The sequence below is a fragment of the Microtus ochrogaster genome, chromosome 5 (genome assembly GCF_000317375.1).
Source record: "Microtus ochrogaster isolate Prairie Vole_2 chromosome 5, MicOch1.0, whole genome shotgun sequence".
Taxonomy (NCBI): Eukaryota; Metazoa; Chordata; class Mammalia; order Rodentia; family Cricetidae; genus Microtus; species Microtus ochrogaster.
Window position 1 is genome coordinate 4254506 of NC_022012.1, and position 17866 is coordinate 4272371.

Genomic DNA, 17866 nt, shown 5'->3' on the forward strand with positions numbered 1-17866 from the left:
TGAGAAGAGATTTTTCCTCTCCTAAGTCTGCTTCTGTTGAGGCTTTGTTAATTTCAGTGGCTCTCAAAGATCATTCAAAGGGAACAGAAAACACTAACATTAGAGTATCTTTGGTTGCATTTTTATTTATTTATTTATTTCTCTCTGTATGTTCATGTGTGTGCTCTTGTGTGTTACCATGAAGCATGTGTGGAGGTCACAGGAAAGCTTAAGTGAATCATTTCTCTTTGTCTACTGAGTGGGTCCCAAGGACTGAACTTATGCTGTAGGCATGGTAGCAGGCACCTTTACCTGATGAGTCATTCCCAGAATATCTTATGTATCATTTAAATGATTAGCTCACTTTTTTGGTATTAAAGTCATCAGCATTCACTGGATCACTGATATTTCCATCCAGATGAAAGTGCCTCTGCACAAATAGGAAGCAGTTCAGTTGAACACACAGGTTGCCTGAGAGATGAGATTAGCACCACATTATTCTTCTTACTTTGCTCTGGCAATTATTCAGTTTTATTTTGAAATTTAAAGGAGAAGAAAACAGATACCTAGTGAGATTTCATTTGATACAGAGAGAATAAGTTAATACATATTGCTAGGATGGTACCCATAGATGAACTCAACAGGAAACAATGAGTGTTAAGGCATTTGACTATAATGCTGAAGTTTGTGTAGGATAAGCAATTTTCAAAGGTATGAGGAGACATCAAAATGCCAAATGTTTTAATTGTGGTAGAATAGGACATCTGAGAAGAGATTGTAGACAAGGGATTCCTAGAGATATGTCTCCTTTGGGAACGGCAAGAATAGAAGATCTCAGTCTTCTGAATTATGTAGAAGATGTGGTGAAGGCTGACATTTTACCAATGAATGTAGATCACCAAAAGACAGATGGGGCCACCTGTTAACATTGGGAAGTTTTTGGGAGGCTTCTTGCAGGCCCCCAGGTCAAACATGGTCATTCCCAGTCACTGTGGAAGACATGTTTCACCAGGAAAAATAAAATATTCAGTGTCTTCTGTAAAAAAACCATGCTGTTTTGGATGATGAAATAAACATGGAGGATAAATCAAAAATTTCAATAGAAAATATGAAACATATTTTGGCAGACTTCTATAAATGATCAAAGACCAAAGCTAAGAGTACTGATATATAACTTTAAAATTGAAGAATTACTGGACATGGATGTAAATGTAACTATGATTACTCCAGAATCTTGGCATCTGAATTGACCTCTTCAAGAGGCAAGTGTCCAATTCCTAGGAATTGAAACCCTATCTCAAGTGAAACAAAGCACAAGATGGGTTGAATACATAGGGCCAGAAGGACAGAAAGGAAGGCTGAGACCAGATGTGACTAATATTGCAGTGAATTTATGGGGTTTTGACCTGTTGCAGCAATGGAATACACAGATTTATAGTCTTGAAGTCCTGAAACTCATATTTCTGGGAAGGGTATTATAAGGTACTATAAAAAAAAGGTCACCAGCCATTCAGGTTACACAAGAACACAAAATAATTAGCAAACCTTCAGAGGTACTAATGGCCCTATCTGTAAAATGGTTAACTGAGGAAATAATATGGGTTAAACAATGGCCTTTAACAGAAAAGAAACTGTGGGCTTTAGAACAGCTAGTACAGGAGCAACTAGATGCTTACCATATTGAATAATCAACCAACCCTTGGAATTCTCCTGTATTTATTGTTAAAAAGAAATTTGGAAAATGGAGAATGGTAACAGATTTAAAAACTGTCACTAGGACAATTCACCCTATGGGCCCTCTACCATCTGGAATCCATTTGCCTTCCCTATTATCAAAATGATGGCCTCTTATATTTATTGATTTAAAAGACTGTTTCTTCACTATACCTTTACAAAAAAGGACAGAGAAAAATTTGCCTTCATGATGCCTACTTATAATAATTCTCAGCCTACTAGGAGATATCAATGGACCATCCTCCCACAGGGAATGCTCAATAGCCCCACCCTGTGCCAATATTTTGTAAGTCAGCCATTGGAATAATATGTAAACGATTTCTTAAATCTATAATTTACTATTACATGGATGACATTGTCCTATCGGATTCAAATGTAGATAATTTAGAAAGAATGTTTGAAGAAGCAAAGAAAGTTTTGCCAAATTGGAGGTACAAGTTGCTCCTGAAAAAATACAAATAAGAGCTTCTATCAATTACCTATGTTATAAAATAGGTTTAAAGAAATTAGAATACAAAAGGCACAAATTAGGAGAGACAGATTGCAAACTCTTAATGACCTTGAAAGATTGCTAGGGGACATTTCCAATCTGTGACCCATTGTTGGCATAACACCTGATCTAACAATTCATTTAAACAAAACCATAGATGATGACAAAGACTTAAGTAGTCCCAGGGAATTAGTGACTGAAACTGAGAAAGAATTTACTTTTGTTTAAGAGAAATTACAGAAGGCACATGTAGATCAGGTGAATCCAAATCTTAACTGCATTCTAGTCATATTGTCCTCCAGAATTTCCCCTACAGGAATTTTAATGCAGAAAAAAGATACTATCTTAGAATGGATCTTTTTATCACATAAACTGAGTACAAAATTAAAAACTTATGTGGAAAAAGTCTCTGAATTATAAAAGAAAGTTGAGACTTAGTCAAATAGTAAGAACAGACCCAGCAGAGATTATAGTATCTTTTATGACTGATGAAATTAAAAATTATGGGAAGATAAAAGGCTGATTCATTAATCATGCTTTTATTAGAAGTTATGGCCATCATGGTTATACTTTCACAAATAAAAAAAAAAGATAATGGTCCAGCATATGTCTGTAAAAGTGTGAAACAGTGAACCCTGGCAAATAAGTTGTGCTATTTTTTGAGGAGAAATTAATAGCAATTATCCCAACAGTGAACGAATTAACCTCATAAAGAAAACTACTTGGATTCTTCCCCACACTATATGTGACATAATAATAACTGGATCCTGTGTATCCTATACTGATGCAAATAAATGAGGAAAGGTAGGTTACAAATTAGAAGATTTAAGTAAAGTGGACCAAAGCTCTTGTAATTCTGTCCAAAAGGCAAAATTTTTGCTACTTTTATGGTATTATGGAATTTTAAAGAACTTCTCAATATAGGTACTGATTCACAATATGCAGAAAGAGTTGTTTTGCTTATTGAAACCACTGAATTTATCCAAGATGATACTGAATTGATTTCATTATTCATACAGGTTAAAGAAGTAATCAGGAATAGGCTTTTTCCCATATACATAACACACACCTGATCCCATAGAGGTCTGCCAAGTCCTCAAGCAGCAGGTAATGCAGAAATTGATCAATTATTGATTGGAAATATGCTGAAGGCCTCAGAATTTCATTAAAACATCATGTCAATAGCAAAGGTTTAATAAAAGAGTTTCCTATTACATGTCAACAAGGTAAGGAGATTATAAAGAGATGTCCTACTTGCTTTTTCTATAAAGAAACACTGCTACCTGCAGGGAGTAACCCAAAGGGTACTCAAATGAATGAAATCTGGCAGATGGATATGTTCCACTTTGTAGAATTTGGAAAATTGAAATATGTACTACATACTATTGACACTTATTCAGGTTTTCAATGGGTAACTGCATTGAGCTCAGAAAAGGCTGATTCATTAATCATGCTTTTATTAGAAGTTTTGGCCATCATGGTTATACTTTCACAAATAAAAAAAGATAATGGTCCAGCATATGTCTCTAAAAGAGTGAAATAGTTTTTTGTTTATTATAATATAAAGCATATTAAAGGCATACCAAACAATCCTACAGCTCAGACAGTTACAGATAGATCAAATCAAAGTATAAAGGATATGTTAAACAAACAGAAAGAGATGGAAAATAACCCCAGAAATAGATTGCATAATGCTTTATTAGCAGTGAATTTTCTTAATGCTAATGAGAAAGGAACAATGGCAGCAGAGAAACATTGGATAACAGAAAAAACTTCTGAATTAAATCAGCCAGTATATTCCAAGGATGTGTTGACCTTAGAATGGAAACCAGGAGATGTGCTATATTGTGAAAGAGGTTTCACTCTTGTTTCCATGGGAAAAGAAAAGCTATGAATACCATCAAAATTAACAAAGATTCAGTTTGCAAAGGACTAAGCTCCTGAGAAAGAGAAATGACAGCTCATCCACAAAGGTCATAAGGAAACCTCATAAGGGTTTTGGCAGGGTTCTTTTCTTGTCTTTGCAGGAAAATACTCATCTTCAAAAAAAAATGAGAGACTTCGGACATCTAGATGCCAAAAGTAGAAAAGATAACTATCCAGAAAGGATCACCAAGCAAAGAGAAATCTGACTTATGATGATATATCACCTGCAGGATAAAATTTCATTGCCTGAACATGTATACATCTCTACTTAAAAATTAAAGCTGGCTTTGGAGCTGGACAGTGGCCATCCTCTTCTAAATCCAATCATGCTGTTAAAAGAGAAATTCAGAGTCCCTGTCCCGTATGTTATATCAGGAGCCAGGATTTATGGGGTGCACAGGATTTCTGACCATGGCAATTAGCTACAAATGCTTAATAGCCATACCTGTGATGAGCTGTTTCATTCCTGTAAGAAAACAGATATTTGTAAATCAATTAAATACAAGGATATAAGAGTGTAGTTGAAGAGGAGCCTTAAATTTTCCATTCTGGAAACTCCCAATCAACTCAAAATGAAGCCTTCTACTTCTCTTTCAGGATGACATGTATGTACTTCTTGGATCACTGTCAATTTCATTATTATTAGCAGATCATAATCAAGAGTGAGCACTGTGTGGGTTATTTTGACAAAATACCTCTGACCAGATGATTTACCCACAATTCTAGTGTCTCTCACAGGTTTTAAAGAATAAATGCCCAGACTCATGGTGCTAGGCCTGGATTTTTAGGAGGTTTCACTTCTTGGATTGCATATAGCAACCTTCTCAGTGTGAACTTCTCAGTTCTCTCTCCCTCCCCCCTCTCTTTTCTGTCCCTCCCTCCATCCTTCCCTTCTCCTTCCCTCACTCCCTCTCCTTCTTTGCTATCCATATCTGTGTGTCTCTGTGTGTGTCTGTGTGTCTGTGTGTGTGTGTGTGTGTGTGTGTGTGTGTGTGTGTGAGAGAGAGAGAGAGAGAGAGAGAGAGAGAGAGAGAGAGAGAGAGAGAGAGTGTGACTGGGTACATTAAGGGGAAAAAAGGCTATACATAATGTTATAACTCCCATCAAGATATTGGTTTCAGATTAGCTATGAAATATGCCACTAATTCAAAAGATTATTTGGAAATAAATTAATGATGAAATAACAATGAAAATTAATTTTCAAGATAGGCAGGTGACAGAGAAACAACCTCCAAGTACAAAGTTTGTACAAATGTTGGAAGCAAAACTGGTAGCAAAGTCTTACAGAAAACCTGGTGTGTTAGGAGTTTATAACAAACAACAAAGTCATGGAATGACCTCAAGTCACAAGACACGTAAAAATTCCTACAAGAAGACCCAACTCTAAAAGATAGTGCTTGTCCTAGTCTGCGTCCCTGCTGCTGTCATGAAACACTGACCCAAAGCAACTTTGTGGAGTAAAGGGCTTGTTACTCCATCATTGAGTCTAACCAAGGCTGGAACTGAATCAGAAATCACAGATTACTGCTGCTTGTTGACTTGAGCTGGGCTTGTGCTCAGCTATATTTCTTACACAGGCCAGGCTCACCTGCCTAAGTATAGTACTTCCTAGAGTGGGCTGGGTCCTCCTACAACAATTAGAAATCAAGAAAATGCCCAATAGACACTATTACGAGAACTTAAAGATGAACATGTTTGGAGGTAGTATTTCCTGAATTCATGCACATCAAAGAACTATATTAGCAAGTGTTTTTAATAATATATTATTTGTCATTTGGCAAGTTTACACATTTATACAATATACTTGATCATATCCATACATATCCCAGGTTTCCTCTCAACTTCTTTTTCTCTCTGGATACCTCCAACAAACTCCCCTCCAACCTTCATGCTTTCTTTTTTTTTGTCTTGTATACAGGGAGTTCAGTTGGTTCTGCCCAGGTGTACATGAGTGTGGGACTGCCCACTAGATCATGAGTAACCTATCAATGGCCATACACCCACCCCATATGACCGACCTTTTCTTAGCAGCTGCCAACTCCTAACAGCCCCTAGCTAGGAATTGGGTCTTATGAGACCCTCTCCTTTCCATGCTGGAAATCTGTCACTTATTCTCAGCATTTTAAGCAGGTAATCTTTAAAAAGACAATAAACCATGTGATCAGACCCAGAGATATGTGGAAGAAGATATTTGGATAACAAACAGAAAAATAAAAACCACAACCCCACTGAGATTCCATCACACACATTCTGAAATTACAATATTCACCAGCTGTTTTATAGCTTATGGCATAATTAAAACTCTAACACCCTAAGAAGAATAAAAAATGGTGAAGCCACTGTGGGAAATGGTTTGACAGTTCTGTCTACACCTATTGCTTTGGTCCTTGGGGCTACTACCACAAAATGTCACACACTCATTGGGTAGCTTAGATGCAACAGAAATTTATCTTGCACTAATCAGGGCATCAGCAAAGTAGAAGGTCCAATTTCTGGTGACAATCTTCTCTCCAGTTCACTAACAGAACTCCTCACTGTGTTTCCATGGGGCAAGAGGCATTAGCAGAACATGGCTCTCCCAACAGCCACACCTCAAAGGACCATCACTATGGCAACACAGAGTCTATGTATGAATTCCATGTAGAGCATAAACAGACCTCATAAAAGATAAACAAATCTAGCCATTTCATTTGTAAACATTTATACAAGAAAAATTAAAGCATATTTATACAAAGATATGTATACATATTTGATTGTAAATTTCTAGCAAAACTTATAAATCATACAACTGTTTATCAGTAGGTGTATATGCAAAGATACCATAGTATTCATTGGATTTCTACCCAGCAACAGAGAGGAAACTATTGATATATGCTATAATAGAGTTGAAATTCAACATATTATACAAAAATAATATAAGGAGAAATAAAATCTAATGTAGAGCACATTATAGAAACTGCAATAGAAATCTTTGTTTGTTTATAATACCTTTTTTTTCAGATAATGGAGCGAACTTCCATTGAAATGGTTTATTTTAGGAGGGTACAGGGAGTATGCAAAACGTATCTGAAGAAGCTTGTAATACCAGAAAGCTGAAAAAGTGCTCAAAGTTCAGTTGTCCTTTGTATTAGTTGACATATTTCACTCCACACCCACCCATCTTGACTACACAGCATAGTGAAATATGCCAACTGATACAAAGGACAACTGAAGGATCTCCCAAACTCAAAGCTGAAAAAAACTCGAGGAACAAAATGTATCCATAGTGATACATAGAAAGATGGGATAAAATAGTAATAAGGTGTGCTCCCATGCAGAATTATAAACAAAGCTTCCAGCTGGTTACTCCATCTTAATGGAAAGAGAAGACAACTTTCCACATCCATACATTTCCACAAATGGTTCATAGTGACCTCCTTCCAAAGTGTGGAAACAATAAGTATATGAGGAACTCTGAGACCGCTGCTTCACACAGGTACTCTAGGCCAACATCCTACCATAAGTTCTGTTCACAGTGAACTTTTAATCCAAGATAGTGAAAACAATGCTTGTCAACATTGACTTTCTTTCCCAAATCATGAGCCTTGCCTACTTAGAGAATGCCATCCTACAAGAGTTCTCAGGACTACCAAACTGATGGAAAACAAGAGAAACCATTGTAGCCTAGAGGAGCCTGGCAAGCCATTACAATAGTGAAACAAGGTGTCCTTGGTGAGTCCTTGTGAAGAAAATGGAATTAAAGGAAAACTGTATGTGCTCTAGGTACTAGATAAAAGCCACAAAGCAAGCAGCCTGTTTTCTCTAATGGTGGGCTGCAGTCTGTATCATGTGCAGGAAGCAGGCACTCACTTATTTCTTATTCTCTGTTAGATTTTGCTCTGAATCTACAAATATTTTGAAAAGCAAGGCCTGTTAGTAAAATCTTAGAAACACTTATATCTAATGCATTGTTGGAGGAGGGCTGTTTGTTTGTTTCCCAACTGCTCAGCCCCAAAATAATCACACAGAAACCATGTTATTTAAATCACTTCCTGGATCATTAGCCCTAGCTTCTTACTGGCTAACTCTTACATATTATTTTAACCCATTTCTAGTAATCTGTGTATCACCATGAGACTGTGATTTACAGGGTAAAGTTCCTAGTGTCTGTCTCCATCAGGGCTACATGGCTTCTCTCTAACTCCTCCTTCTTTCTCCCAGCATTCTGTTTAGTTTTCCCCACCTAGCTCTATTACGAAATATATCTGCTATAGGCCCAAAACAGTTCCTTTATTAACCAATTGTATTCACAGCACACAGAGAGGAATCCCACATCATCTCCCCTTTTCTGTTTAAATAAAAAGGTTTTTTACTTTAACCTAGTAAAATTACATATAACAAAAAAGTATCAAGCAAGAATTTTAGTTACTATATTTATCCACTTGAAATATATGTCTGTACATCTAGAAAATCTAACTAACATGACTACAAGCTTGACTATTATAGATGATTATCTATTAACCTGTATTTTTTAATTACATATTACATTTCTAAATGAGCTGCACAAACACAATACCTTAGTCAAGATCAGAAATACATATACACAGTATAATGAAATTGACCTTAAATTTCTATCAATAAACCAAGATCCATACCAATGCAAATTTCTATAGCATATCCCCCTTTAAAGGTAAACAAACATTTTTAAACAATATTTGGGAATTTGGGAGTTGTTTTCTAAACTACTTCGTGCTGTTTGGAGGTGCTGTTAATCAGGTCTTTCATGGTGAATCCTGTGTGCTAGGTTTATCAAAGTCAGCAGTTGGGCAAAGTAATTTTTGGAGGGGTGTTCACAGCAACTTTTTAGAGGATACTTGGGTGCATCAAATCCATATTAGTTTGGAAGGACTCCACAGGTTCTCATCCTGTGGAAACAAAAGAAGAACCTTGTTTCTGAAGCAACATATGCTTAGACTCAAATTTTGAAGACAAAATACCTTTAAAGTATATATGTTGGTTACTTAGCTCCTTCATAGTCAAAAAATTCAGAGACAACACAATAATTACATAATCCAGATTCTCTTTGTATATTCCATTTTATGTGTCTTATTGTTTTTATTCTATTACTTTTTAATATTTTATTATCTTTACTCCTTTAATCTATGACTGTCTGTACTCTGTCTCTTTAAAAACTTTGTTTTATTTTATTTTTTGTAAACCATTTACGTAACTTTTTATATTCTTTTTCTTCTCTCTCCCAAGCCTACACACATTTATCCAACACTGTGACTCATTTAGAAGTCTTTTATGTCTGAATGTGTCCTATTGTCTATCTGTAATTCTTTACTGTCCAGGAGTACCTTTTAAAATGCTAAGCACTTCTTAAAACTTAAGCCGCACCATTGCTAGGGAAATACAGCAGTGCCTACTTGCCCTGCCCAGTCTGACATGGCAGAGCTGTTCACTGCCTCTGAGAGCCAGGCACAATGCCCCATCTAGGCACACAGCCGGTCTATGTTGCCACCAAACAAGCCATAGCACATTGCTCACAAACTCCATTCAAATGCTTGGTTTCCTGAAAGAGCCAGAGGTCACACTGGCAGCACGGCCCAGAGAGCCAGTATTTCAAAACGGCAGCTTTTATTTTCTACTACTACTATTGAATCACAAAAACCTCTCTTAAAGTGGCCATGCCTCTGCTTGCTTCTAGCAAACAGAGGCCACCCAAGAAAATGCTGGTACCGAACCATGCTTAACTCTGTTCTTTTGTGTCTAGGATTCCTTTTTAAACTTTCTCAGGTTTTATGTGAATTTAGTTAGCTAGGTGGGTGTTAATTTGTTGGAAGAGGGCTGCTTGTTTGTTTCCTGACTGCTCAGCCCCAAAATAATCACACAGAAACCATGTTATTTAAATCACTGTTTGGTTCATTAGCCCTAGCTTCTTATTGACTAACTCTTACATATTAATTTAACTCATTTCTAGTAATCTGTGTATCACCACATGGCTGTGGCTTACAAGGTAAGGTTCCCAGCATCTGACTCCATTGCGGCTACATGGTTTCTCTCTAACTCTTCCTTCTTTCTGCCAGCATTCCATCTAGTTTTCCCTGCCTAGCTCTGTTCCTATATATATCTGCTATAGGCCCAAAGCAGTTCCTTTATTAACCAATAGTATTCATAGCATACAGAGGGGAATCCTGCATCAACGCATAGCAAATAATTTAGCATAACACTTAGTGAACCAGGGCAAGACTCTAGAGCCCTAATATACAATGACAGAGGCAGATCACTGGCAACCGGAGTGGGCAGTGAAATTGCAATTGCAAGGAAGCAATGAGGAAGGACAGTAAAAAGGGATTTTAAAGAGCATGAGTACACTTTTGAAGACAAAAAGTCTGCATCTCACTTAGTCTGTGGTCAATTCTCTTCATATACATTATACATACACACATACATATACTCAAAATACATACATGCATACATACATATATACATGCATACATACATAGAAGGATTGTTTAGGAGGCCGCTGCTAGCCTCATTTCTTTCCTTCCCACACTCACTCTGTGCTCTGTCCCTAATGCTCACTGCTGTTCCCACATTCCATTTTACCACTTGATGCCTTAAGGACATAAAATAACTGCTTCCTTGAATTCTCTTCTACCTCCCTAATTCTCTCACACTTAAATTAGTCAGCAATAACTCATTGCTTGGATAGTCAACGCCCAAACCCAGTGGTCCAATGCAACAGAGATTTACGTCTCATATGTAGAACCTCCCTGGTGACTCAGGCATTCAGGGTCCCTGCCTCTAGCAGCCCCACCTGCCACGGAGTGTTGGAGCCTTGAATGTTTCTTCTAGACCTGGGTGAGAATAACTGCAAGGCATTCACATAAATAGACCTGGACACACTCAAAAGAATTTTTCTAAATGGCTAGCTCAGTTTTGAATAAGGCATATTTAAGACAGTGTCATGATACCCACCGATCTTGGGGTAAGCATGGAAACAATTATGTATGTATATGATTTATAGCTGTCCATGAAATATTTCAATTACTCATGTCACTCCACAGTGTTCTCATTAATTTAACTGCGATTTTTTGTTATAGGTCAATGAAAATTATTCTAAGAGTAGAGAAACATTGAGAGGAGAAATCACTGCTTAGCTTTCCCCCTGGAGCTCTTCAGAAGGGACACAGGGTATTTACTTAGGACTGAAGGGAACCTTATGAATATACAGAGATACATTAGGACAAGCCAAATATGACACTCAGCATTCGAACTTCCCACACAGGTAGAGATGTTACCAGCTGCCTTCCACAGCTAAACTGCTAAGTCACATCGGTGGCCCTCAAAAAGAATGGGACCCCCTTGTCACAAGCATAGTTTGAATGTGCCTCCTCCATTTAGGAACGGGTTAGACAGGCAGCCAGTAATACATACACACACACACACACACAGACACACACACACACTTGATGTTCTTTCAGAGGGCTCCAGTCAGCCCTCACAACCACCTGTAACTCCACCTCTAATAGCCCCCACACTCTCTTCTGGCCTCTGAGCATAATGTGGCATGCTCTTACAGAGACATACACATGTAATAAAAATTAAAATATTTGAGATCATTTTCTATATATTTATTTTAAGAGATAATGCCATTAAATGCCATTCTCTATGTAGAATACTTACAAATTTCAAATCCATACAGTTTAGCTTTTGATAACATATATTTTTCTCCCTTCTGTGCCTGGTATACTTAATTGATAGTATAAAATCTGATATGCGTAGGAGGTTTCTTCCCAGAGCACTTGATATTCCAAGTGGAACTCAGACTAGTGGGTGGCAGGAATGCCAGCTCCAGAGTTTGGGATCTAGCCGGTGATTGGCTAAGGAGGGGCTTTGGGCGGGCCTTCCTAGAGTGCAAGGTTTGTTAGAAAGCTTATGGAGTCAGTCTAGACTGTCACTATCAGTTATGCTTTGTAGTATTTGCGAGTGTGATGATTCTGCAAGCCCGAAGAGAACTTGCTTCCCTTGAGGTTTCCCTGAGGAACCTGAAACCAGAGACTGCTGAGACTGGAAAGAACCCAGGGAGCTTTAGAAGCTGTTGCCGCAGTTGGATGACTAAGAATGGATTGCCCCAGGATTTTAGCTTGGACTGTGGTGCAGACTTCCTAGATGTCCAGGTTTCTACCAAGGGAACAAGTCCGCAGATAGCAGAAGCCCCTTTCGCAGCACCTATCACTTCAGCGCGGGACGCTTGAGCATCCAGATAGACACAGAAAAAGTCTTTTGAAGAACTCTTCCAGTTCAGAGATCAGCTTGCTCTATCTACCTCTTCCTGCCCTCACCCCACCGCTGGGACCGCGCGACTGCCACCCTTCCTCTGCCTCTGGGTGGAGGGTAAGGACAGGAGCTGACCAGCACCGCCCCTCCGGGCCAGGAGGTGGAGATCCCAAGGGCCCCGCGCTTCAACACCCACTTCCCCCTCCCTCTGCCCCTATATCACCGGCACCCCCTCCTCCTTCTCTTTTCCCTCCTCCCAGGAGACAGGGGAGGAGAAAAGGGGAGCTCGGGTCGTCATGACTGAGCTGCCGGCAAAAAATCCGCGGGCACCCCACGCGTCAACAGCCGCGCCCTCCCCCACCCACGTCGGGTCCCCCTTGCTTGGACGCTTGGACCCCTGCATCTTTCAGAGGAGCCAGCCGTCGGACACAGAGTCTGTAGTCTCGCCTATACCCATTTCCCTGGACGAGAGGCTGTTCTTCCCTCGGTCCTGCCAGGGTCCGGAGTTCCCAGGCGGAAAAACACAGAACGAGCCATCGCTGTCCGAAGTGAAAGGAGCGTTCTCTGGAGTCGGCGCCTCTCGTGAGGCAGGAGGAAGCAGTCCCAGAGCCCCGGAGAAGGACAGCAGACTCTTAGACAGTGTCTTAGACACGCTACTGGCGCCCTCGGGAACTGAGCAGAGCCACACCAGTACTCCAGCCTGCGAGGACATCACATCTTGGTGTCTCTTTGGATCGGAGCTTCCAGAAGAACCCCGCAGTGTCCCTGCTACCAAGGAGTTGTCCCCGCTCATGAGCCAGGCAGAGAGCAAGGCTGGCGACAGCTCCGGGACAGGAGCTGGGCAGAAGGTGCTGCCCAAGGGGCTGTCACCACCCCGGCAGCTGCTGCTCCCGACCTCAGGGAGTGCTCATTGGCCCGGGGCAGGAGTGAAGCCTTCTGCGAAGCCATCTGCAGTGGAGGAGGAAGAGGAGGAGGAGGAGGACTGTGGTCTAGAGACTGAGGGCTCCGCGGGTCCGCTTCTAAAGAGCAAACCTCTAGCACTGGAAGGCACGAACAGCGGAGGAGGAGTTGTAGCCAGCGTGCCCGCAGCGGCCCCAGGAGGCGTCACCCTGGTTCCCAAGGAAGATTCCCGATTTTCTGCTCCCAGGGTTTCCTTGGAGCAAGACGCTCCCCTGACGCCCGGGCGCTCCCCACTGGCCACCACACTGGTGGATTTCATCCACGTGCCCATTCTGCCTCTCAACCACGCGCTCCTGGCAGCCCGAACCCGGCAGCTGCTGGAGGGGGACAGCAACGACGGCGGGGCCTCAGCCCAGGGTTCCAATGCCCCTCTTCGAGGCTCGCCCTCCGCGCCATCACCGCCGGTGCCCTGCGGCGACTTCCCAGACTGCACCTTCCCGCAGGACGACGACCCCAAAGAGGACGCGTTCCCTCTCTATGGCGATTTCCAGCCGCCAAGCCTGAAGATCAAGGAGGAGGAGGAGGGAGCCGAGGCATCTGCGCGCTCACCGCGCCCCTACCTGGTGGCTGGAGCCAGCGCTGCCACCTTTCCAGATTTCCCGCTGGCGCCGGCGCCGCCTCGAGCTCCCTCCTCCAGGCCCGGAGAGGCAGCGGTGGCCAGCGGCCCTGGCACTTCTGCGGTGTCGCCCGCGTCCTCTTCGGGATCCGCGCTGGAGTGCATCCTGTACAAAGCTGAGGGCGCACCGCCCACGCAGGGCTCGTTCCCGCCGCTGCCCTGCAAGCCCCCGACCACCGGCTCTTGCCTGCTCCCGAGGGACAGCTTGCCCGCCACTCAGGCTGCCTCGGCAGCCCCCGCCATCTACCCGCCCCTAGGTCTCAACGGGCTCCCGCAGCTGGGCTACCAGGCAGCCGTGCTCAAGGACAGCCTGCCCCAGGTCTACACGCCCTATCTCAACTACTTGAGGTGAGCACCTGCCCCGGGCCGCTCTGCCCCACCCTCCAGTAGCTCAAGGTAGCAGGGTCTCCACGGGAGGCCTAGGCCTTGGAGACCGGACACCCTCTTGCCTGTGTCTCCCTTCGTTTTACGTTTTCTCGGGGCTTAAAAGAGGTGCAAATAGTTTTGTTGCACCCTCCCTCAAACACTGAAAACTTTCAGAAGCGGAACTACCCCGTTTCAAAACCTGCAGAGATTGCCCTGAGAACCGGGGTGTTGGGATGCCTTCTAGTGGGTTGAGTGCTTCCTTAGATTCATTAAATACTTCCTGAGAAGGACAAGGACGTGTGTGTGTGTGTGTGTGTGTGTGTGTGTGTGTGTGTGTGGGTGTGTGTGTGTGTTGGAGAGACTGAGGCACTAAGGCACAGGTCCTCTGGGAGGGGTGGGGCCTAAAAGTGGCTTCAGAACTGAAAGCAGAAACACCTCAGGGATCTGAGCAGGTCTCTGGCCCAGTTTTTTCTAGGAATCTCAAGAGTGAAGTAAACTGCAGAAGGGAAGAATTTGGAAGGTGGGTTTATACTCAAGTATAGTGCAGCCAGAAAAAAAACAACAACAACAACAAAAAAAAAAACAACGCTTAGATCTGTAGTCTTTTCTGTTGTGACCAGGCGAACTAAAGTCAGTGTGTTAACGATAACTTAAAATAACACCTTATGTGTTAGAGCAATCAGTCATTACAGGGTGGTGTTTTCAAAACGGAACCACCGCTAAGTTCACTTAAACTCCCAAAACTCAGCCTTGTTTGCTGTGATCTGGCAATCAGGAAGGATGTCACATTTCATCCTCCAAAGACAAAATCCCTTCTGTATAAAGGTCTCTTTTTATTTATTGAAAATATTTCTGCCTCCTCCCTGCCTCCCATTTCTTTCCCCCTGTCCCCAATCCTCCCCCCTCCCCCCACTCATTTCCCCTCCCTCTCCAGTCCCAAGAGCAGTCAGGGTTCCCTGCCCTGTGGGAAGTCCAAGGTCCCCCCTCCCTTCCATCCAGGTCTAGGAAGGTGAGCATCCAAACAAACTAGGCTCCCACAAAGCCAGAACGTGAAGTAGGATCAAAACCCAGTGCCATTGTCCTTGGCTTCTCATCAGCCCTCATTGTCCGCCTTGTTCAGAGAGTCCGGTTTTAACCCATGCTTTTTCAGTCCCAGTCCAGCTGGCCTTGGTGAGCTCCTGAGAGATCAGCCCCACTGTCTCAGTGGGTGGGTGCCCCCCTTGCGGTCCTGACTTCCTGAGCTTGGGGGAATGGGATGGTTGGGATAAAGGATGGATGGATATGGGACCAGGGATGTATATATCCTAATTAAGGGAGCCATCTTAGGGTTGCCAAGAGACTTGACTCTAGAGGGGCTCCCAGGTGTCCAGGGAGATGTCCCCAGTTAGTTCCTTGGGCAGCTGAGGAGAGGGAACCTGAAATGACCCTATCCTATAGCCATACTGATGAATATCATGCATATCACCATAGAACCTTCATCTGGTGATAAATGGAGATGGAGACAGAGACCCACATTGGAGCACCAGGCTGAGCTCCCAAGGTCCAAATGAGGAGCAGAAGAAGGGAGAACATGAGCAAAGATCTCTTTTAACCAGGAGATTCTAGCTTTGTGAATGTTTAAAAATGTTCTGGCCCACCTTTTATGATTTTTAAAGAATGGCTAATAAATTGCAGGTTCAATGAATCCAGTGTAGGCAGTTTATGAAGTAGCAAGTTCAGTTCACCTGACTTTGAAATGTGTGTGGGGGGGGGGGGGCTGTCCTGGGAGCTGGGGATGTGGCTCAGTTCCTAGAAAGGTTGCTGCTTGCCCATCATACACTAAGCCCAGATTTCTGTCCCCAGCACCTCATAAACTGGGTATGGGGGGGAAAATCCTCTATTCCTAGCACTTGGTGGCTGGAGACTGAAAGTTCATGATTCAAGACCTGTGTCTGGTATGTAGGAAGTTTAAAGCCAACCTGGCTTTATGAGACCTTTATTAAAAAACTAAAACACAAACCATAAATATGTCTAAATAATATGTTTCTGTGTAAAAAAAGGCTTTGGTGTCATCAATACCAGTTTGAGAAAGCTTTCTTTATCAGACAGCAGTGAACCTAAAACTAAGTGGAGCCTATTTTACGTTTCAAGGCCAGACTCGGAAACCAGCCAGAACCCACAGTATGGCTTTGATTCCTTACCTCAGAAGATCTGTTTAATCTGTGGGGACGAAGCATCTGGCTGTCACTATGGCGTGCTCACCTGTGGGAGCTGCAAGGTCTTCTTTAAACGGGCAATGGAAGGTAGGCAGACCTGTCGTCAGCCTTCGTCTCTGTTTCTGCGTCATGGAGATAAGCGAATACTTTTACATTTCAATTATCCCTTGTTTCTAAGAAACGGTGACATCTCTTTATACCTTAAGCTGTGATGCTATTTTAACAGTGTGTGTGGCCTACAGTGCCTGAGAGTCGCTGTGGTTGGCTATTATAACTTAGTGATGTGTGACACACTTTCAACAGTCCATTTTAGTTCTGACACTGGGGACCGTGCTGCCGTTCAGTGATTCTCCTCCTCTCAATATGCAGTTTTACTCTAGTGCCACAGACATTTGTAGCTACTGCATAAATCAAACACTGGGTTTTATGGCAAAAGAAAAATTATGTAATTAAAGTTTTTTTACATGTTCAGAGTGTGGTTATAAATACATGGCATATTTATACACGTTGGAGAACATCTGATAAAATTGAAAATTCTGTTTGTATTTTCTCTAAATACATAGGGGTATATATTATATATAATTCTAAACAAAAGTCTAATGTTTTGTTTAACATAGTCTTATGTGTACAAGAGGACAGGAGCAATTGCTTATAATAACTGGACAACCTGGATATCACAGTAACACAATTTCCCTAGGACTATCTTGCTTTAAGTAAAACATGAACTTTTTTTTTCTCTTTGGTTTTTCAAGACAAGGTTTCTCTGTAGCTTTGGTGCCTGTCCTGGTCTAGCTCTCATAGACCAGGCTGGCCCTGAACTCGCAGAGATACACCTGCCTCTGCCTCCCAAGTGCTGGGATTAAAAGCGTGTGCCACCACTGCCTGGCTAAAACATGCACATTTTAAAAGAACATTTTAGTTACCTTCCATAGAAACATTTTAAAATTCCTTCATCTCAGTAAACTCCAAGTCAAGCATGTTTACCTTTGAAAATGAGAATACAGCTAAAGATCGTGTCACAATTTGATGCAGGAAATAGATGTATTTTCTAAGAAGCTGACACAAAATGTTGAGGTCACACGTGGGCCAAGGCTGAGATGCCATGACCGCACATGTCAGCTGTTTGGTCTCCTCTTTCCTGGGGGTCTGAGTTTTAACAGGCCCTGCCAACTTATAAGTGGCTGTGGAGAAACTGGAGCCTTAATACTTTAAGGGCTTCCAGCGGAGCTCTGCATAGAAATACGTGTCTTTTGTTCACGGTTAGAAGGTATTTCCTCAAAATGATTGAGGTGATATTGAATGCACTCCGCTTCAAGGGTCCCCAAGTTCAATGAG

The 17866-nt window shown here is 42.0% G+C and overlaps 1 protein-coding gene across 1 annotated transcript in view; it reads left to right on the plus strand.

Annotated features, from left to right (window-relative positions):
* The first annotated feature begins 12613 nt into the window (after window positions 1–12613).
* The window catches only part of Pgr (progesterone receptor), a 63673-nt gene continuing 58420 nt past the window's right edge, over window positions 12614–17866 (plus strand). The window contains exons 1-2 of the mRNA XM_005346791.3: window positions 12614–14318; window positions 16467–16618. Of these exons, the coding sequence (XP_005346848.1) occupies window positions 12691–14318; window positions 16467–16618 (1780 nt within the window). The 5' untranslated portion in view covers window positions 12614–12690. The remainder of the gene's footprint in view (window positions 14319–16466; window positions 16619–17866) is intronic.